Genomic DNA, 24,004 nt, shown 5'->3' on the forward strand with positions numbered 1-24,004 from the left:
CACTTACTCTGTGCTAAATTCTTTACAGATACTATTATCTCATTTGATCCTCACAGCAACCCTATGAAATAGGATTAACAACTCCATCCAACAGAAGAGGAAATTCAGACACTGGGTGTTAAACCAAGGTCATGCCAGCCAGGAAACAGTGGAGCCAGAATTTGAACCCAGGCAGTCTGATTCTACAGCTCACCCTCTGAACCACCATTATAGTGGTCAATTCAGTTCAAAGTTCACCTAGAGGGGTGAATTCCTAATTTTCTGAATAATGAACATGACAAAATCAGTTCAGTTTATGGCAAGAAAAAAAAATTGACCCTGAAATACATTTGTTTGAAATATATGACTACCTTCTTACTATATATTAAATTTATTTTATTTCATTCTTATGATGTCACTATATATTTAAAATTAAAGAAAATAAATTTTGCCAATCACTAAATTTGGGACAAAAAGATATAAAAGTACTCTGAGAATAGGACAAGTTTATTTCACGGGATGACTTTCATAGTCACTAAACACAGAACAAATTGCACATTTCAATATTTCCTCCTGACAGCATAGATATTACACTGACTCTAATATTAGTTTTCGTATATCATTCCTATAGTTATATAAGAACATCTGCTCATCTGATTTACCTGCAAGTTAGCACAATCAACTACTTACCTCGTAGTTCAAGGATTAAAAAAAAACTCATCTCACCTAAAGAGAGGTGAGAAGCTAATGAATCTGTAGATGGGAAAAAATCAAGACTTTTTAACTATAAAGAACCTGAAATGCCAGCATATCATATAGTGGACACACAGCAGCTGAGAACCATCATGTAAAACGCTGACATGCTGTTGAGCAAAGAAATGGAGCAGATCCTAGAAACGAGGGAACTCATCCTTTTGGTGGCACTGTTGCTATGTACTAACGCCAGGAAAACAGCACTCATAAAAATTTACTGTTCCACTGAGCAGAAGCAGCTTTGCTTTTCATTGATCAAGCTGCTAGAAATTTGGGGGTGAGGGAAAGAAGTGAAGGCTAACTAAAAGAACAGGAGATAAGATAATCCTGCCTGTTAAAAGGTAAAGGCAATATTTTTATGTTGTTATGTGAAACCTATGAAAATGACAATAATGTTGGAAAGTTAATCAAGACCATAAATAACTTGTCTGAGAACCTCACCATATGCTTATAATTTTAAGTGCATTTTGCGTCATTTTTCCCTAGTTATTATGCTCTGCAATGTGCCATGTTGATGGATGCATGTGATAAGCTTTTTTCTTTCTTTTTTTCCTTTTTCCAAGCTGAAGAGACTTAATGCTTGATATTAGGTTATAGGAATTCTTAACTTGAAGGAATAATGGCTTTGGGGCATCTGCTCACTGGGTAGCATGCACATTAGGCATGCCTTTTTCGAATCTAGGTAAGAGGTGGGACAGAAACAATGAAACGCTAAGAGTTTTTTGTAAAGCTCTGAGAGGGGTCAGTCTGGATTAAGCACACATCTAAACAAACACAACAGAACCACTGGCTACTCTCACAGCCCTCAGTAGTCATAAAAAGGGAGAATATTTTCTAGAAATCTTTTTGATCACTCAAGTAGTCCCTCGAGGAGAACAACCTTGGGGGAGCAGCAATTTACAATTAACATGAGTTTACTCTGCCAGGAACTGAGCATATACATTCCCTGCACTCATTTGATTCTCACAATGCTACTATGAGGAAGGTCCTTTCATTAGTCCCATTTTACAGGTGCTCATGCCAGTAAGTGGCCGAGCTGGGATTTGAGCCCAGGTTGGCTTTGTCTAGATAGAGCTCATATTGTTTTGGTCACCACATGAAGACACCATGCCCATTAATGACTCTTCATTTTTCTTAAAAAAGAAAAGCACACATACAGACATACACCAAGAAATGGTTTTATGCTATCGTCAATCAAAATCCCTCACCAAAATTAAATTCACTTAAAAATCCATTATAACTAACTCCTAGCCCCCTTCCAGAGTATGCCTAAAGCCCAGTTTTTGAATAAATCTCATGAGGGCTACTCCTAACAGAAACCCTCCCAAACTGATAGCTTGTAGCCTGGTTTCCACAGAAGTTGTAAAGTATTGTTTTAATTGAATTTGGTTCTAAGTTAGAAACTTTGAAAACTCTGTCAAAGGCCAATGGATTTCTCAGTGCGCTTGATTTATTTAGCAAGAAATGCCTACAAAAGCCAATTTGCTAGGAGAAATACGGTTACATTTAATTACATTTTTAAATGACTAATTTATTATACCTAAACACCTTTTAAACAGTACATATTACTCTGAACTGTACAGATGCTGAGGAAAGCAGACGAATCAACACTTGTGGCAACCACAATAGATTTTACTAAAGACTCTTGGATTTTACTCTGTGTGGGCTTCCTGGTTTTAGCCTGCACTGTGTGTGAAGTCATTAGGTAAAGCTGCTAGACGGAATGTGGCCTGCCAAATCTCCTTTTGTTACATTGGTCACCAAGCTCTGCCTCGAGGGAGATTTTCCCTTTGTGTGTATTATTTAATAACCATTTATCAAAACTTGAATATAAAATACTACCTGCATCATTCAGGATTTATTTAAGCAAAGGATACCTGATGGTCTTTATGGAGTTTTGATGAAAATTACCTTATTTTAGAGTAAAAAAGGGATTTTTAAATATTATTGATTGATTCATTCAACGAACAACTGACAATCTGCAATGATAGTGTGCCAACCTTCTGCCAGGCTCTCTGCTCAGCATGGAAGTTATAAAGAATACTGCGGTGCTGCCTTCAAGGAGCTCACATTCAGGCCTGGGGAATATTGGTAAAAATGGTTGTTGGGTGGAGTATGTGGTATAATAGGGCTTGAAGAAAATGGGAATCCAGAGAAGAAAGCAAATAATTCTGCTCAGGTTTGGTTGAGGGTTGGGGAAGTTTTTATGAAGTGGTAACATTTTGAGTTGGACCTTTGAAAACACATAAAACTGTACTAGGTAGAGAAGGGGGTGAGAGGTGGGGTGGAGGAGCATTCCAGGCTGAGGAAAGAACATGAGCAAAAGCATGATCTGAAAAAAGGACCTGGCTCATTTAGTGATGGGCAAGTTGTACCGTACAGCTAAAATATATAGTAGTTCTGGCTGTATGTATATCAGATGGGGAGTGGGTAGTGATGGCAAGACAGAAGTCAAAACTCATATTAAGTCTTGCTCAAGCTGAGGGGTGAAGTAAAGGCACTAAGAGGAGATTATCTTGCTAAAAGACAAATTCCATCTTCCTCTCCTCCGACTTAGCTGCCTAATTCTCTTTTTTCAGAACGTGGAATTTCTTTCCCCCTCTTATCTACAAGATGAACTTGCACTCATTCTTGAGCTCTGGCTGAATTGTTGCCTTCTCTGTGACAGTGTCTCTGAACCTAATAGGTAGAATTAATTGCTCCCTCCCTCTCAAGTGTTCCTCTAACTCTGTATTCTATGATCACTTACCACCCTGAGTTACAGTGAACTGTTTTCTTCTCTGCTTTCCTCTGGAACTGTGAACATCTCATGACTGGGTGGAGACTTATTTGTATCTCCAGGACTCAGCATAGTCCATAGCAATTGTAGCACTCCAAAAAAAAAAAAAATGTGTAAACAAGTTAATGGGAGACAGAAACACACACTTGGTAATGCTAGCATCTGATGAAAATTATCATGGAGATATTCCTGGCTCTAGGAGCAGAAAGGAAGGTATATCCTTCACAGTGAAGCCTGGAGAAGAGCTATAGAAGGCTTTGGAGCCAAGTCTTAAGGGATAGTCCAGTACAAGGATATGTGTATAGGGCATTTAGGGAATTATGAACTGCTTTACAGCATGGAGTGAAAGGTAAGGAACAGTGAGAGATGAGGCTGAAGAGTGGGACTGGTCTCAGGTCATGGAAGGCCCTGTATGCCAGACTCAGGAGGCAATGGAGAGTCACTGAAGGGCTTTAAGTTGGGAGGAGATCAGATCAGATCTGGGCTTTAGAAAGATCACTAATGTGAATAATGATAACTAATCTATATTAAATACTTATTATGCCTCAGATTCCAAGTGCTTGGCATGGCTTGGATTTGAGCACTGGCAACTGGACTTTGGAGTGTATGCTCCTAACCACCAGCTACGGGTGCTTGGATCAGAGGCAGAGAGGGGCTAGAGGACTCAAAGAACTCAGGCAAAAAATAAAGTGCCAAGGCTGTGACATTGGGAAGGAATAGTTAAGAGATATAAAGGAGAGAGAAGTTTTAGGATTTGGAAACTAAGTGGATATAGGGGATGAAGGACTTGGAAGAGTAAGGATGTCCCTCAGATTTCTGGCTTGAGTGCCAGGGTGGATGGTAGCACCATTAACTGAGATACAAGAAGAGCATGTGGGGGGAGGAGGGTGGCAGGGAGGAAAGGTATGAGTTTAGATCAGGCATGATCAACTTGGGGTGGCCATGGAAAATCCAGGTGAAGCTGCCCAGCAGGCAGGTGGAAATATTGGTCTAGATTTTACAGAGAGCTTGCATTTCTGAATCCGAATATTCTATTCATTGAAGGAATGCTCTATCAAGGAAATTATGGAGAACTAAAAGAGTGTCAGGTATTTGGAAGGGAGGATGGGTATGATGATGTTCCTGAAATTATTCACTGGCCTGCTTCACTTTCATAGTATGGAAAAATGATAAAACTAATTACTTCTTGATTGTTTCTGAACATCCTATAAATACTCAGGTCTATGCCCTCATTTCATTACATAGTTATATTAACTATGATTATTTTCCTTTCCTTTTATTAGTGGGGTGTTAATATTAAAATAATATTCTGTTAACACCCTTCAGTACTCAAAGGATAGTGAATGCATTAAGACAATACTTAATTAATCTTCAGAATATCATTGTGGTAAATAAAATTATTAAGTTATGTCCCTGCATAACTTCTAAAGAGAAAGCCACAAGCTCTCAGACTACAGTGGGGCTTGTAAATTGCTCTACTTAAACTGTACACAAGCAACAAGATGCAGAGTTCATTAAGGCATGCGATTTTCCAGTTGGTGATATTTCCAACTTTGGAATAGCCTGAATTTGATGCAATAATAACATCGTATGAATACCAAAGGTATTCATATTTCAATATTTTCTCTGTTTAAAAGAATAGCCTGTTTTCAATTTCTCAATTAGTCAAATAGAGGGGTTATTAAGTTCATTACCAATGGTTTATTTCTGGCTATATACTTTTAGAACAGAGTCTTTCTCATGCAGGAGACTTTAGTCCTTGCCAGAACAGGACAGTGATGAGAAAACGGTATCCAGGGCAACCAAAAGTTCAGCCTTTTCAGTCCATAAATAATCATTCCTCAGCTTGCCCTTTGTAATGTTGGTCTCTGAGGTACTTCACGACAGAATGAGCTTGATCTGGAAGCCACTGTTTTCTTTCTTACTTGTGGTTTAAATGACTACTGAGGATTATTTTATAAGAAAGGCAATGTTTCAGTTGTGTTGCAAATTGCATTGGCAGAAATCTGCAACTGACTCTTACTTTCTGGAGTCTGGCTATAAGGATAGCTGAGTATCCAGAGCACAGGGATACTTTTGCTGGGTGGGTGGATACTCTGACACCAAGGCTGCTGCTCCAGGCCATATGTATGCTTAATAGTTTTGTTAAATGAAGTACAATGAAGGCAAAGAGAAACCTGGGGGCTGGGAAAGGGAAGATAAAGAACACTAATGAAAAATTAACATCATTTTTTTTCCTTCACATCTTTTTAAGAATCAATTTGAACTCCTCCTTTCTCCCCAAGACTTATAAGCTCTCTCCAAAGCATAGAAATCTCACCTTCCATGGTATCCTATAGCACTCATTTGACAATTAAGTTATGTATCAAGAAGTCATATATCATGGTGGTTAGGAGCTCAGACATGGTGATATGCTAAGCTACATCTGAATTATTTTACTTAAGAGTCTTGATTTTCTCATTTGGAAAATGGGAACTCAAATAGTGCTTATCAGATAACATACGAGAAGTATTAGATGCCAGAGCCTGTGAAATTTCCATGACCTACAAAGAAAAATTGGCAAAAAGAAAACTGCAAAATAAAAAGGAAAAAATGCTTAATTAAATACCTAAAATATAATTTGCCCATTATTAACTATATCTCAACTCAACCTTTATATAGTTATATATAACCTTGAGTCAAAGTTATACAATTTTAAATGTCCTTTCAAAAATGGTATAGTAAAAAAGTTATATGTACTTCTGGATGAAAGTGTATCTTAATATACTTGACATGATGTTGAATGTGGCCTTTTAAGTAAACACTCCTTGGGCCTATGGAGGTCTTAAATGTCTCTAAATGCTTAAGAATTGTAGCTCTAATTACTAATTACCATTATTTATAATAACAATTATTATTCTGCCTTATGACATTTCTTGTGCTGTACTGGAGTGTTCTGTTGATGTTCATGCATTGTCTTTCCAATTAGATCATAAGATATTTGAGGATAGTGTTGTGGAGAACTCATTGAGTGAAAACACTGGGCTGTGGTCAGGGCTCCACCACTGATCAGGTGGAAAATTGGTCCAAGGCTTCAGTTTCTTCATCTGAAAAACAGAGAGACTAAGAGCTGCTCTAAACTACTCTGCTGGGCCACTGTGAGGATTACAGGTTATATTTAAGAGTGCTTTAACTGTGTAGATACCCAGGAATCTACGTCTCTGAGGAATCCACAGCACCTATCATGGCCCTTTAGACCCAGGGAGGAGTCAGGAAGCATCTGGGGACTTCTATGGAAGGTTCTTTTCTGCCCTGATATCTGAGCAATACTTAGTGTATTTATAGTCTTTTCCGTTCTGTCCATTCACTCTTTATTTAACAAATATCAAGGCCCTTCTATGTGTCAGGGTCTGTGCTAGGAGCTGGGGATACAATGGGATACCCAGAGTATTTGATAAAATTATTCTCTTTTCTTTCAATGTATAGTCTTATCACATACTTCACAACATATATTTTCTGAAAAGAAATAAGATGATTTAAGAAAAAGCAATGTCTTCTTCTAACTTTTGCCCCCAGTGCTAAAACACTGTATTTCAGAATGGGCTGTGAATAGTTCTTGCAGGGAGCATTCTCATTTTGGCCCTAGGTCTTGTAGTCAAGGCTGGGCTTTGTTAGAAAGAAGCTTGCTTCTCCTTAAGGCAATAAAACAAAGATGCAGAGCCCGGGACTCACTGGTGGCAGGCAGGAGTTCCAGGTGGTTGTGTCGTCACTGCTGGTACTTATGCTGACATTACAGTTGTCAACCTGGGATGCACTCAAGCCATGGGGAGCCCCAGCATCCTCCAGTTCTTCGTTTTGTTGCCGCCGTAGGCTTGCCAGCATCTGCAACTCGGACTCACTCATCTGACTGGGCTGATAGTTTCTCCAATCATATTCCTAACCAGAGAGAAGAAAATGACAAAGTGTCACTTGGCATTTCTTGATTTTTATGGGCTATCAACAAATGCCACCTTAACCTCTCCAACAGCTCTCCGTCATAGAGACCCAGCAGCCTTTATATGCTGCCTATCCCACCTGCCTCATCTTGTACATGTTGATCCTTTTGTTCCTAACATGCCAGCCACACTGTCCTTCATTAATGCCCTCAAAAGCATCAAACTCGTGTCTGCCTTGGTTCCTGTGCACATGCTAGTCCTCTGTTTACCATGCTCTGGCTAGCTCCTAGGTATCCTTCAGGTCCCAAATTGTGTCACTTCCAAAGGGAAATAAATCCTTTCTGACAACAGCAAGCAGAGTCAGCTCCTCTGTTATGCACACTCATTTTGAGCACTTAACACAATTGCAGTTATGTAACTGTTTCCAGAGTTCACAGGTAGACTATCAGCTCTACAAAGGCAGGTACCATGACAGACTGTCTTTACTCCCAATGTTGTTCCTATATGTGGTGCCCAGTAGGTGCTCAACCAGTATCTGTGAATTGCCTAGTGTTGGGGTTTGAATAATTTCCCCCACAAAAGGCACGTTCATGGCCTAACCTCTGGTCCCATGGGTGTGGATCCATTGTAAACAGGACCTCTTGAAGATGTTACTTCAGCCAAAGTGTGGTCCAACTGAATTGGGTTGGGTTTTACTATGGATTACTAGAGTCTTTTATAGGCAGAATGACATTCAGACACACAGAGAAAGCCACAGGGAGAAGTCAGAAGTCAACTGAACACAGAGGAGAAAGGAGAAATCATGGCCTTGCTGATGCAAAAATTCAAAGCAGCTTTTTTAAAAAAATCACTCTCCATTAAAAAGTCCAGCTTATAAGGGAATTGATGAATTTCATCATTGTGAACATTGTGACCAAATACATTCAGTTTACACTAAGATTGAGAATGACTAATGCTGTTAAAAGCTGTCAAATACAATGTGAAAATAAGATGGGAACGTGAGGTTTGAAAGCCAGAAAGGTCTCACAGTTACAATAAACATCTATACTAATGCAGACAACATTGTGTATGTAACATGTCAGGCACATATTGTCTTTTTAAACAAACTTCAAACAAATCATCTTTAGAGGATAAAATTAATATTTTTTCAATATTTGAAATTGACATATTTCAGAAATTGGTATATGGCATTTTCAAGACCTTTGTTTTTCTTTTATCTAAGCTAAATTAGATAGCAAATGCTAATTTCAACATTGCTAAAATGCAGCATCACATATAAGCAGTGTGGTTTATATCCAGGACTGGCATATAACTTAAAAGCAGTTTTGAAATTTTCTTGTACATCTGGAAATATTGGTTGTGCTCAAAAAGTTTTTTTTTCCCAAGACACACTGGAGTTCCTTAGCTAGTCAAACCTCCACACTTACTTTCTGAAAGTGCCCTTTAAGACAGCTACTCCCTTCTCTTCTTTTCTGTCTCAAAAGGATGTAAAAAGAAACAATAAATTTGAAAAACAAATTATTGGAGTTCCTATAATAATAAAAAAAATATTTTTTTAAATAAAGCATTATCATTCTCATAATTTGGGGGTTATGAAAGCTTGCTATCCAATAATGCAATGTGGAGATTCTCCAGAAAGTTGCCAGTGAAAACACACTTAAATCCTTACAGTTAATGGCACTAGCAGCTCGGTACCCTGGGAGGCCATGCAATCTCTAGTAGGAGATTTCCTGAGTATATAAGAGTTCTTCAGGGCAAAACAGAAATGACAAGAAAAAGAATATAATTCATACTCCAATGAATAAATTCTTAACTTACTAAAGAAAAAAATGGAAATGGAAATAATTTAAATTCAAATGAAGTAATGGGGGGGCAAAAAACAAATGAAACTATGCTCAACATCATTAGTCATCAGGGAAATGCAAATCAAAACCACAATGAGATATTCTTAATATCCATAAGGATGGTTATAACAAAAAAGACAGACGATATGTTGAGTGAGGATATGGAGAAATTGGAACTCTCAAACCCTGCAGGTGGGAATGTAAAATGGTGCAGCTGCTTTGGAAAACAGTTTGGCAGTTCTTCAAATAATTAAATATAGAGTTACTATAGGACACAGAAATTCTACTCCTAGATTTTACCCAAGAAAATTATAAACATATGTCCACACAAAAACTTGTACATGAACGTTCAAAGCAAGCATTATTTGTAAGACCCAAAAAGTAGGGTATATCTATACAAAGGAATATTATTCAGCCATAAAAAGTAAGGAAGTACTGCTATATGCTACAATGTGGATGAACCTTGAAATTGCTATGTTAAATGAAGAAGCCAGATGCAAAAGGCTACATATTGTATGATTCCATTTATATGTAATTGTTCAAAATAGGAAAATCCATAGAAACAGAAAGCAGATTAGTGGTTTCCATGGGTTGGGGTTAGGGGGAGAATGAGAAGTGACTGCTAATGGGTTGATGAAAATGTTCTGAAATTAAATAGTGGTGATGGCTGCAGAGCCTTGTGAATACAGTGAAAACCACCAAAAGGTATACTTTAAGACTGAATATTATGGTGTATCAATTATACCTCAATTTTTTAAAAAAAAAAGTCAATTGGTAATAAGATGTGAAAATGAGAATACCAGTTGCTTGACTTCAGGCATAACCTTTATTTAGTTTCTCTGCCAAGAAACAGAACTAAACACTCTAAGGGTACACATAAGTATATTTGACTTGTCATTGCGAATACATGCTTTTAAAATGAAAAAGGAAATTTTTTCATTTTCACAATTTTTATTCAGAAAAATAACCTTAATATGTGTTTACTATGATCTATTCATCCACGCAATTCATTTATTTAATCCACAAGCCTGTCTTGTGCCTGAGGCACAACCCTAAGTGCTAGTGCAGAAAAATACAAGAGAAGGGGCAGTGGTTAAGCCGTCAGATCTGAGTCTGGGCCCTAGTTCTTTCATATATCTATTGTATATGTGGTTGGGCAAATTACCTAACCTCTCTAGGCCTCAGTTTCTTCATTTGTAAAATGCAGATGATAGCATATACCTTATGGGACTTTTGATGGACCACATAAAATTATATCAAATGCTTAGCATAGTACCTCACAAACAGCTATGCTAGGGGACTCCATCTTCTAATTCACATTTGTGTTAGAAAATGTCTGCATCTGTATCTTCCAATTTAGGTATGGTTTTAAAGTTTTCTTCCTGAATCCCAATGCATTGTCTTAGGTACACACCTTCTGGGGTGAATACCTTCCTCTGAGGAGACCACTGGTTGGCAATCAGAACATGTGCTCCCTGTTGTTATTATTCTTTCCTTTTCTCTGCCCTCTTCCTTCCAGTCATCACCCATTCTGTATTATGCTAGGAGCTGGGAGCACAAAGAAAATAAGACACATCTCTGTTCTCATGGAGCTCACAGTCTAGAAAGGGAGACACAGCGGGTATTACATAACAGGATATGATTATGTACCATGATCAATACTACAACAGATATATGACTAAGATGATTGAAGAAAGCAGCAAAGAAGGGACTAACTGCTCAGCAGAATCAGAAAAGTGTCGCAGAAGTCTAAGGTGGCATTTGATAGTAATTAGATTTATTGACGTCCTTCAAAGGGAATGACTTCTTCCTACCACTGTCAGTATTGAAGCTGAGGCTGGGGATAATACTTGGTAAAATACTAGAACCATCTACAATAGTGGAAATTGATTGATTGATTCACTAATTTATTCCACTAACATTTATTGAGACCTAATATGTGCCAGGCTCTGCCGGTACTAAGTTTGCTTAGAACCCTAAATTTCCATGATTCTACTTCATAGAATAGTAAAACGTATTATGAAAACATCCTGGAAGGGGCAGCCTACATGAGCAGAGAGAAGAAGGAAGTGACTTTCTCTAGGGTCATGAATAGAGAACTGGTGTCAGAGAGAGGTAATTAACTTAGCTCCCTGATGCATTTTACAATTTCAAAATCACCAGAAAGACAAAATTATTTATTAATTTTTTTAAAAAAGAAAGCTTGCAATAAAGTCTTTACATTAAAGTAGACTCCAGCACAAGATGTCATCTAACAAAATTACACAACTGCTGAGAGGCAAAGTGCCTTATGTAATTCTATCTATTCTGAGAGGCTCAAAATGTCATGGTGTAACCCAATTTAATCTCAAAATATCCATGTAGGAAAGAGGGGAGACACTCTCAATTGGATTTCTTTTAGGAGTGAGGTAATGGGCTCATGGTTATACGATTCAGGTGTTCTCAGATCCCCAGCAAGTCCTTTGCTCGTGAAGACTTGGCAGTTGTTCATTTTCAAATGTCCTTTGGCAGATGTTATTGGGACTCTAAGCTAGTGAAGTTACAAAGACAAGTACAATGTGCCTCCTGCTTTCACAGGGTTCACAATCTAGCAGGACAACTACGATCCATAAATAACTATAAAATAAGAGAGCATGTGTGGAGGAACAATATTAATAATCACAGAGAGGCTTGATAATACTAGAAGGAGAACTGATAACTACAGCAAAAGAGAAAACAAAACACAATGTTTCAACTTTACGCTCTTTACTTAATCTCTCAGGATTTTAAGACAGAATAGCTTAATCAATCAAATGTCTGCCTAGAGAATTTTGAGATCCTCAGATAAGAAACAGCCCCCATTGAATTGTCGGTGACACAAGGCTAAATTTACAATAGTGGTGTACAGCAAAAATGAGACAGTCCACTGGACAAGATCAGACCAAGAACCTCACTCTGTTCTCTACTTGATGGGAGGGGAGCAGAATTGGGATTTTACTCTCATTCTAGCCTATAAAATCTGAGACTCTCTTCCAAAATCAGGTTTGGATTGTGACAGTGCCTGACACACGTGGCATAGGGGACACTGTGTTGCCAAAACTCTAATATAGGGTCCAGCAAACAATCTCTATTTGTACCCTCTTGAGTTATCCCAGACTCAAAGAATGCTACTACAAAGGGGTTGGTGGTTGTGAGAATATAATACAGAGGAAGAGGCATACACAAAATGGTCTGGCATTTCAGAAAAGAGAGAGATCTCACCTCTTGTGGGATCAGGCAGGGCTTCACCGAAAAAAATGGTCTCTAGGCCAGGACTTGAAGGATAAGAAGGGCAATGGGGCAGCATATTCCAACAACCAGGCAGAAAAATATGGAGCAAGTTAGAAGTACAGAGGTTATGTTCATGGGAAATCATTAAATAGAATATAAAGTAAAATTTACTATTACTGTTTTAGAAATGAAGTAATACTGTTCCAAAGCAACAAGGATGAAAATACCTATGATTTAATCCAAGCCTTGTCAAACCAAATGACTTCCCCTTCTTTGCTAGACTCTTTTAATTTAAAAGTCTAAGATTCCACCAGAAGACGTATTTTTAAGAGCCCATAAATGGAAACTATCCAAATGCCCATCAACAGTAGAATGAATAAATAAATGGTGGTATATTAATAACACATTACAGCACTGAAAATGAGTGATACATTGAATCTCACAAACAAAATGCTGTACAAGAAGCCAGACACAAAAGAGTATATACACTGATAAAACTGATCGGGGGTGGGGTGGGGGAGTGACAGGAAGGAAGCACAATGAGTCTTTTGGGGTGTTGCTATTGTTCTCTTTCTTGATCTGGATGATGGTTGCATGGATTTGTTAAGTTCATAAAAATTCATCAAGCTACATGCTTATGATACGCATACTTTGCTGTGATCAACAACAAAGAAGTCCAAGTCTCAAAGATTTTTTAGGAAGTAATTACTTGTTCATCATTGGCACCCTACTCTGGATAGTCTTACTGAAAAAAACAAACAAACACATTTTGTAAATACTAGCTGAACAGTTAGTATCACTTGTAGTTTCAAATCTGTATTTAAAGAGTTTTGAAGCTGTAGTTCAAAGTTTTAGTTTTTTTTTTTTTGATCCCAATAGGTCAGGAAGAAAAGTACTATAAGTCCATTTTCCCAAGTTAATTTTAAACTTTAATTGCCATTTTAATTTGAGGATTAATCTCCTTTCTTTTGCTATTTGCAGACAGTGTTTAATCTCCACATTGACATTTTAAATAATAGCAGATGGTAAATTAGTGTTCCAGGGCATCTCCTCACCAATTAGCACTCTTGAAAACTTTTTTCAAATTCCTGAACTAAATGCCTCCCAAACCCCATGATAGTTTCCCGTAATTCACTGGGGGTGCGGGCCCACTAACCACAAGAATGAAGAGAAGACAGGAGCCACAGGCATAAGCCGTAGGTGACACATGCTTGTGCACATAACTCATTCACAATTTATGGTAGCTTTCAGCATGTGTCTTTAACTTGCAAAGTGGTTAATTAAAACTTAAAGATCAAGTCACAGTACAACTTGAAGTACTTTGCTAAATTTAAGGGATGCTGTGTCAACTTACATAGCATAAATCAGGAGTCAGGCCATTTGGAAAAACCAACTGGTCAAAATCTTGATTGCGTTCTATGTCAACGGCAGTGGGCCTAGGCATAACCAGTCCTAATGTCGCCTCTGAAATTTGTCGCAAATATTTCAGCATGTAACCTGGTGAGACTCTATAACCCAGCATCCATAATTCCTTACCTACACACACTAATCCCTTAAGAATGTCTAAGGTAGAGACATTCTTGGGTAATTAAACTTAATAGTGGCAAAAGTCATTATAAAGATATACCTATCTTACAATATGTTTTTCTTTTTGGGAGGCACAAAAGGATTTTAAAAAGATCTTTATAGTGATGTGCTATATTTGTATAGAATATATTTTCAATCCATAACCTGAACAGAAATATACTGCCATACATTTTGCTTTGATAGTCAGTTTGTTAATTTTAGAAAAAGAATTCTTTGACAAATATTGCTGAGCTCTTTTTAACTTTAAAGAGTTGAAAAATAATTTTTAATTTTGCAGCATTTATCTTCTGAGTTCAGAATACTTCCTGAGTTCAACAATAAACTATAGAATAGAAGGACTCTTGTAAAACCATATTGAACAGGTTTTATATTATAAAAATTCAAGTAATATACCATCTACAAGACAACTATAGTCTATACAAGGCTACTCGGTATAGTAGCCATTCAGCAAATGGTAGTGTAAAATATTATTTAAAGAACTGGCAGGAAACAATTACTCAGAATGCTTATAGCAACGACAATAGCAGAGAGAAGCCAACTGATGTCTTCGGAGTGAGAAGATAATAACTTCAAGTTTGAACTGCTTTAGAATGTAAAAGTTTGGTTTTACTACAGTAATGACAGATATAGGAATACTGCCTTTCTTTGCACATGCATTTGCACATTAGAATACTTTAATGTTTAAAAGGCAATAGAAGTTAAGTTGTCACACAATCACAGAATTTTTCTGTGGTCTCTAAATGGGGATGGCAGTACAACATGGTGGAAGGTGCACTGGTTTTTCAGGTTCAAACTCTTGGGTTTGACATTGTGCTTTGTCATTTATTAGATGTGAGCAAGTTAAAACCACCCTGCTTCCTGTGCCTGTCAAACAGGAATAATGAGAACTCTCTTGAGGGGTTCAAATGGGGATTGGAGATAATAGGAGACCTGGCACATGGGAAATATACCTTAACCCTTAAAGTCACATAAAAACCTTCTTAGTCAAAGACCTCAAATCTCGGTGTTTTTAGGAAATACCGCCAGCCTAGAACCTCTTATATAAAGTGCAAAATAGCAAGTAAGACTAGCTCTTATTTAAAATGAGAAAACCAAGACATCAGAGAAGTTGGATTTCTTTAATAAACATTTGATTAGTAGGATGCTCACCTTAGCATTAGATATTGGAGAACTGACAGCGAAATGTTATAATGTCTTGGGTTAAATAACCAATGTATTCTCATACATACTTTTGACAATCTCTTATTTTTTGTCAAGTCTTTCTACTTACAGTTTCTGAAACTTTTGAGAACTTGAAACTGTTCCTCTTTATAAAGTAACTGGCACATTTTTGCATACCTAACTGCTAGGAAATGGAAATAACAAAATGTCCTAATGACTTGTAATTCTACATCATCACCCAAATTTTGGATAATAAATCCATTTTTAATTATTTTCACATTCTTCTAATCTAGAACATTTTACCTTTTTTCAACAACTTAATTAGACACTAGACACAAAGAAAATGAACGGGAGAAACTACTTGATAGCATCAGCAGGAGTTTGGGCTAAAAATATTCAAAAAAAAGACGGAGAGCTCGAAGCAAGTTCCACTGGGGAAATTTCTATGCTGAATTCAAATACTTTTACTGGCAGTGCAAATGTTATTTAATCACCAAATTCTGTAGTTTCAGCAATATCCCTAGCAGGACGCTGACAGATAAAACTGAAATAATGACCTTGTCTTTTTAGACTAGAGATACAGAAAGAGTGCAGTTTTGACAAAACATCAAATATCAGACTCTTTTCCAAAGTCTATTAATTGATAGAAGGGTCCAATTTAATATATAAGACACTCTTACCATGGTTAGCACTACTAGTCCTGTCCAAATTCAGTTCATTCCAACAACCATGAAACTACAGTTTAGCTCTGTGAACATGGTAGGCACTAGACGGTGGTCTCAGGAAGGAAAGGAGAGGCATCAGTTCCCATTTCTAAATATTTTTCTCTTTTCAGTATATCCCCAAGAAAACACCAATATGCTACCTGGCAGAAGTAAAACTTTAATTCACTCTCATGTTAGCACATGATTCAATTACAAATAGAGGGCAAGAAACACAACCATATAACTATCACTTATTGAACAGTAACTATAATTAATTTCTGGAATTTTACTGAATTTGAAAAGATCTCTTTTGCTTTAAAATACTAGGCAAACTGGTTTACCTTTCTAACTACATAAACAGGTAGAACAAGATGCCCTGTGAGATTTATGGGCTAAGTGTTCTACATGAACTATCTTATCTAATCCTCAAAACAACCTTATGGAATAAACATTATTTATTTTTATAAATAATGAGCTCACTGAGACTTGAAAAGGTTAAGAATTGTGTCCAAGGTCACAAAGGTAAGAAGAAACAAAGCCAGGATTCAAACCCAGGTCTGTCTGACTGGTGCTCTGTAACCATGGCACCTGCTGCTCTTGACTTCTCAGTTTTGAAGAACGAAAATGTAGAAAGGCTTGACATAGGGTCCTTTTGGGGGATGGCCCTGAGGGTGGCAAAGGGGAAGGCTGTATATTGGTGGCCCCAGGCAGCAAGAGACCAGTGAGCACCTGTGGAGGAAACCGCCAAAGGAGGATAAGGAGTCACCTGCAGGTGAGCCTGCACAGTTACTACAGGGCAATGAACGGATGTCCAATACACAGGGCAACCTGATCCCGAAACAGGTGTTTTGGAACACTGCAACATCGTTGGAGCTAGGTGAGGCGGTCAGAAAGGCTTTTATGAATTCTTCAAACAATGGGGTATTGTTGGGAAAACAGCTGTCAATGGCATAGTTGAGTAGCAAATTTAAACAGAGACAGATGGCTTCCCTTTGAACAAAGAGTATATCCTGGAAGATACAAAACTTTATGTAATGGAAAAATGCTTTTTAAAATTCAAAATAACTTACAAATTCATTTTCCTCTTCAAGTATGTGGAGCACAAATTGCAGAGAATAGTAAACTTTTATTACTTTTCAAAAAAAAATGATGATAGATAACTCCTACTCCAATACTGGGCTCAAGGATGACAGGGAGTCAATGAAACTAAACCTTTTACATTATCCAAAGGAAATGGCTTGACAATTAAAGGAATAAATTTGCTCACACTGCATAATAGTCTAAAATATCTTTAAAAGTGCTCTTCCATAATTTAGGGTTGCTTTTCAAAAATGGAAATGTGAAAGTTAAATTAAAAAGTTAAATATAATTCATTTTACAAATTTTTTCCTGTAAAAAGTCATGCCTTTTGTTTTCTTAAACTTTTTCTGGAGATACAAAGCCTGTTACATAAGTATTTCTTGTTTGTCTAAAGATGCACATTTACAGGTTTCAACTGATTCATTCAAAATTGTTTGAATGCAGTTAAATGTGCAGAAAAGTTTAATTACCAAATATCTACAGGATGCAATATTACCCAGAGGGCTTCACTTCTTCTTTAATTAGAAATATTTGAACTTAATAATAGAAAACTCTATTAAAATATGAATAAAACATTTTAAGGATGAAGTTTACCAAATAGTTAGCAAGTCAATTTCAGTAAGAGTTCTTTAAGAATTGCTAGAATTCTTCCATATCAGGGGATTAGAAAGACAGTTCTCCTGTTCTATCTTTTGCATAAACCTTTAATTTTCCTCTGTCATAAAGTCACTTTATGTTGGCACATTGTGAGAACACAGATTTCTAATGGGATGCCCACTTACAACTGCAGTACCCTGACGGTTAAGTTGATGGCCAAGTTCCCCCTCAGTCTTCTGCAGCCCAGTAAATGACATTACTATTTGCCCAGTTGCTCAAGTTCCAAACCTAGGAGTCATCCTTGATTTTGCCCATTTCCTCTCCCCTTATCCTGTCAGTCCTACCACCCAGATATTTCAGTAACCTGGCGCTTCTATTCTTCTCTATTCTGAACTATTACAATGATGTCCCACCTGCTTTTCCTGCTTCCATTCCTCCCCTGTTGCAGTCTTGACATAGCGGAATCTTTCTGAACGTCAATCAGACCATGTCACTGCCTTCTTAAAATTGTTCAAAGACTTACCATTGCCCTTGGAATAAAGCCTGCCCTCCTTTCATGGCCCTCATGGCCTTATGTGATCTGAGCCCTGTTCATTTCTCTGACCTCATCCTCTTCTACTTCCCCCTTGCCCATGCATCCCAGTACACAGGCCTCCGTTATTCCTCAAAGATGCCCATTTCAGGAACTTTGTACCTACTGAGGTCTAAAAACAGTAGGTAATGAGGTTCTTTGCATGGCTGGCTTTTTCTTAAACTTTAGATCTTGGCTCAAAGGTCACTTACTCAGATAATAACTAAGTGTAGCCACCATTCTGCCCAAACTTTCCACTCTATTACATCAATCTGATTTTTGTTTTTGTTTTTCCTTTCCATAGCTTTATCATAGTCTTAACTATTTCATTTACTTGTTTGCTTATTGTCTGTATCCCCAAACAGATACAAGTCTCCTGAGAAGAAAGGCCTTATCTGTCTTACTTGGTGCTGTATCCTGAGCACTTGGGAGAATGTCTGGCCTGGTAAGCACTCAGTAGAAGAGGTGATGCTTTTACTTATCCAGAAGTAGAACCAGAATAGCTGTATCCCATCACTTGGAGGCCTTTTATTTTAGAGACCCAGATTAGGTGGTAGAAACCCCCACATATATCAGTGTTCTAAATATATGGCCTAAAATACTAGCCAGCAAAAGTAATTTTCAGCTACATTTATATTAATATTAGAAGGACTTCTAGTGTCAGGACAATTCTCAAAATCTTCTTCTTGCATCAAATACATTTCCTGAGTCACACCAGTGGAATCCCTTTAGGCTTTCCCGAGCTTATCATCTGTATTAGAGGTTAATACTGAGGCTACAACAGTTTAAGTATTAAATCTTAAATATCTTGAAATGAAGAAAAGATTCCCATTCAATTTAAATCCTTTGGTGGAGGTAGGTATGCAAGAAAAATAAATGAAAGGTATCCAAAGTGGAAAGGAAAAAGGAAAACTATCTCAATTTGAAATTTCTTGATCTTGTAAATACAAAATCCTAAGGAATCCACAAAAAACTATTATAACTAATAAACAAGTTCAGCAAGTTTGCAGGTTATAAGACCAATATACAAAAATCAATTGTATTTCCATACATTAGTAATGAACAATCCAAAAATAAAATGAAAATAACAATTCCATTCATGATAGCAACAAAAAGAATACAATACTTAGGAATAAATCTAACAAAAGTACAAGACTTATACACTAAAAACTGCAAAACATTGTTGAAAGAAACTAAATAAGACCCAAATACACAGAAAGACATCCCATAGGTTGAAAAACTTAATATTGTTTAGATGGCAATACTCCCCAGATTGATCTACAGATTTAGTACAATCCTTATCAAAATCCTAACTGCCGCTTCTGCTGAAATTGACAAATTGATCCTCAAATTCATATGGAAATGCAAGGGATCCAGCATAGCAAAAATAATCTTGAAAAAGAAGGACAAAATCAGATGACTCACACTTCCTGATTTCAAAATTACAAAATTACAAAGCAACAGTAATCAAGACTGTGGGGCAATGGCATAAGGATAGACATAACAGATCAATGGAATAGAACTGGGAGGCCAGAAATAAACCCCTACATTTATGGTCAATGGATTTTCAACAAGGGTGCCAAGACAATTCAATGGGAAAGAGCAATCTTTTAAGAGAATAAATTTTTTAAACTGGTGGGAAAACTGGATATCCACATCAAAAGAGTAAAGTTGGACCCTTACCTCACACAATATACAAAAATCAACTCAAAGTGGTTCAACACCTAACTATAAGAGCTAAAACTATAAAACTGTTAGGAGAAAACCAATGGGAGTAAATTTTTGTGACTTTGGGTTAGGCAACAGTGTCTTAGATATAACACCGAAAGCACAAGCACTAGAATAAATAAAATAGACAAACTGACCTTCATTAAAATGAAGGATTTTGTGCTTCAAAGGACACTATCAAGAAAGTGAAAAAATAACCCAGAGAGTGTGAGAAAATATTTGCAAATCATATATCTGATAAGGGAATTGTATGCAGAATATATAAGGAACTCTTACAGCTGAACAACAGAAAAAGACAGCCCAATTAAAAAATAGGCAAAGGATTTGAAAAGATATTTCTTCAAAGGAGACAGACAAATGACCAATAAGGACGTGAAAGATGCTCAACATCATTAGTAATTAGAGAAATGGGAATCCAAACCATAATGAGATATCATTTCACAACCACTAAGACGAATAAAAAAGATGGATAATAAGCGTAGACTTGGATGTTTAGAAATTGGTTCTCATGCATGGCTGGTGGAATTATAAAATGGTAAGCCACTTTGGAAAACAGTTTGGCAGTTCCTCAAATGTTAAATGAAAAATTCCATATGACTTAGTAATTCCATTCTTAGGTGTATACCCAAGGGAAGTGAAAACACATGCTCATATAATAACTTGCACATGAATGTTGATAGCAGCATTAGTCATAATAGCCAAAAAAGTGGAAACAACCCAAAAGTTCATCAATTCATAAGTGGATAAATAAAATGTGGTATATCCATACATGGATTTTAACTGAGGCAATAAACAGAAATGAATTACTGAGACACGGATGAGTCTTGGAAGCATTAAGCTAAGTGAAAGGAGTCAGATACAAAAGGCCACATATTGTATGATTTCATTTATATGAAATGTCCAGAACAAGCCAATTCAGAGAGACTGAAAGTAGATTAATGGTTGCCAGGGGTTGGGAGTAGGGAGGAAAAGGGAGTGACTGCTGATGAGTATGAGGTGTCTTTTTGGGGATGACAAAAATGTTCTAAAATTAGATAGCAGTGAATACACTAAAAAGCCATTGAATTGTGCACTTTAAAAGGGTGAATTTAAGGTTTATGAATTAAATCTCAAAAAAAGTTGTTATTTTAAAAAAGTCACCCCAATAGTTATCTAAGATTGGGGGAAAATCCCTTTGTGGAGTTACTAAGCACCCAACAGTCTTTAAACTCTTCTCAGTCTTAGCTGCAAACCTCAAGTGGGGAGAATGCCAATTATAAGAACCCTTTCACTTTGAGCACAAACTTCCTTTCAAAGATGTCTCTGGAAGAACACTCCACTCCCATTGTAAATTCACTTTGAAATGAGGTAGACTGCCTTATGTTTTCAATTTTATACCCAACTAAACTGAGATTATCAATAAGTATACATTTTCTCAAATATGATCCATAAGATTGTAATGATCCCGTGAGTGGTTAGAGAAAAAATTTCATAAGCTTGCATTTTGGCATTGAAGTAAAAAGTCTCAGCATCAATGGGAAGCAGTGCCTTTGTGCCTTATCCCTTCATCAAAGTTCCTTCTCCCTCTTCATCCTTAAGGAAGTGGTTGCTCTGAGTCAGTCTCCTTAGCTGTAAAATGGAATAGTAATATCTCAGGGTTCCTGTGAGGAACAAGAGACTTGTTGGGCATGTGCTTTGTAATCTGCAGTGAGCAACTGTAAGAAGGGTCTCCTGCGTTCACCCAAATGGTTTCTGGGAACTGAATTATCCTAAAAGCCTCTTAAATGAAGAGAATGGGTGAGAGCCAGCCCCCCTCCCCTCCACCCCAACTTTGGTTTCTTTACTCCTTTTATTATTCCCTGGTATTATCAGAGAGCATTAATTTTCAGGCAGTGTACTCTGCTAAGTGGCCAGGTATTTTAAAAGTTCAATTGTGCCTGAAGTTTTCAAGCTGATCTTCGTACACTGGCTTTACTTATACAGAAAGATACTGAAAAGAAAGAACTTTTTAGATGTATAGACAGACTCTGCATCATAGAAGGAGGTAGCAGAGAAATTAGGGGGGAAATTGAGTCAAATTTTTCTCAAAGACTTGTTTTGGTTCTGTTTTCGGCAGCCCAGGACTGGGTGCAGTTAAGTGAAGCAGCATTGTAGAATAAACCTGAAGGCTAAACTTAGTAGCTGTATTTGAGTTCATAAGCCCAACCAAAGGAAAAAAATTACACTTAGGTAGACCAAGAAAATGTGTTTTAAAAATATTTTCAAAAATGAAAAATGTGCTAAAGTATCATTGACAGATTTCATCCTAAATCACCATAAAACAAATCCATTTTCACTAAGTTAAGTGATTTACTATTTTCTTAGGTACACGCACACACAGTACATGCATACATGTGTGTGAAATAAAAAGGGGCAAAACACACTTCAGTTTTATCTTTGGAGGACATCACTTTTACAAGACTTATTGACAGTTTACACAACACAGTATGGTGGATGTGGGCAGGAGTTCTAGAGTCAGAGAATCTACGTTGCTTCTCTTCAACTAGCTGTCGTTCTTGAGCAAACCACATTACCTCTCTAAACCTCAGTTTTCTCATCTGAAAAATGGGAATAATGATAGTTCTTACTCTCATTTAATCCTTGTTGTTAGGATTAAATGAAATACTACATGGAAAAGGGTCCAGCACATAATAAGTGTTCAAGGAATATTAGCTATTTTTTTGATGATGATATTACCTGTGCTACCTAACAATTAATCCACTATGTTGCTTAGAACATAATTGAAACCAAAGCTTTACATTGTAACACACAAAATAGGTAGGACATGACAGATAGAGAAAATCTTAGATGTTTAAAAAAAAATGGAATGTGAGTGTCATTGGTTCTGCAGAGCCTCACTTGTTCTCTAGTTTCTAAGTGCAGCTGTGGGGGAAATAAAGGAAGAAAAGTACTACCACGGGAAGGGAAAAATCAATGTGATGGACATGAATGCAGCCACCAAACTAGCCTAGGGATTTATTCGATGACACTGCTTTACTGTTAACCTTCACTCATATCATTTATTATTTGGGGAGCTGCTGCAAAATGAACAGCAAGTGAACAGAATAATGATGTTTTTATGGTTCCTAATGTAGACTGTTATTGAAAATCTGTCAATTTTACTGGCAAGCTTTTGGCTCAAAAATAAGATCTTCATTTATAATTTGTAGGCAGCAATAACTAAAATTATGGGAAGTAACTGGGAAATAAAAAATAACTATTATGATGAAAACTACATAATCATCTTTCTCATTAAAAACATGAGGCATTCTATTTATCATTGAGATGTGCAATATATTCTTTAACAGCTGCCGTTATTGAACTAAATCACATCTGAGTAGGAAAGAAAATACATTACTGATTGCCCAAATGGTAAAAAATAGATACTGCTGAAAATGTGTACAAAGTGGAACAGAACACAGCAGGATGTACTGCCCACATATGTAAACCATAGTAAAACCACTTACAGATGCTTCAGGGATCAGTCTCAACTTTTCCCCTGAGATTTCTCTTAGGAAAGTTTTGTTTACTGAAGCTGGCACTTGATGGGCTGATAGGTCCTTTGCTTTGATAATGGGATCTGGAGTTTTCTGAGAGGATTCACACCTTCTTCCAGGGGGAGAAATGCATGGTGTAGGCACCAAACTCATTTGAAAGTTGTTTCTATCTATCTGTTTCACCGAGGAATTCTGGCTTTCTGAGGTTCCTGCTTCCGTGTAGGCACTTTTTAGATATCCTTTACTTGTCCGTCTTGCAGCCTTTCCCAGCATGCTCTCTAATGTTATCTGAGTTAACCCTGAAGGACTAGTTGTTGGGCTCGGAGAACCCTGGATACTGTGGTTACCCTACAATGGGAAAAAAGTGAAAATCATTTTGAACAGAAACTTGTGGTACAAATTTATTGAGTACAGTTTCTTAATAGGCTCATATATTCTATGAATAAAGCAAATATATATATATGTTATTTTAATCTGCAATGAAAAATATGAGTAACTAAAAACAGCAATGCAAATAGATATAAACCATTTACTAAAATGTCC

At 37.0% G+C, this 24,004-nt stretch overlaps 1 protein-coding gene across 6 annotated transcripts in view; it reads right to left on the bottom strand.

The window, feature by feature from the left end:
• CFAP20DC (CFAP20 domain containing) overlaps positions 1–24,004 on the bottom strand; it is a 263,072-nt gene that overhangs the window by 59,176 nt on the left and 179,892 nt on the right. For 5 of the 6 annotated variants that reach the window (XM_037799280.1, XM_037799284.1, XM_037799274.1 and 2 more), the window contains 2 exons: positions 23,432–23,809; positions 7,223–7,426 (listed from right to left, as the gene is read on the bottom strand). In XM_037799280.1, the coding sequence (XP_037655208.1) occupies positions 7,223–7,426; positions 23,432–23,809 (582 nt within the window). The remainder of the gene's footprint in view (positions 1–7,222; positions 7,427–23,431; positions 23,810–24,004) is intronic. The other variant, XM_037799299.1, reaches the window with a different exon arrangement.

The sequence above is a fragment of the Choloepus didactylus genome, chromosome 1 (assembly GCF_015220235.1).
Source record: "Choloepus didactylus isolate mChoDid1 chromosome 1, mChoDid1.pri, whole genome shotgun sequence".
NCBI classification, from domain to species: Eukaryota; Metazoa; Chordata; class Mammalia; order Pilosa; family Megalonychidae; genus Choloepus; species Choloepus didactylus.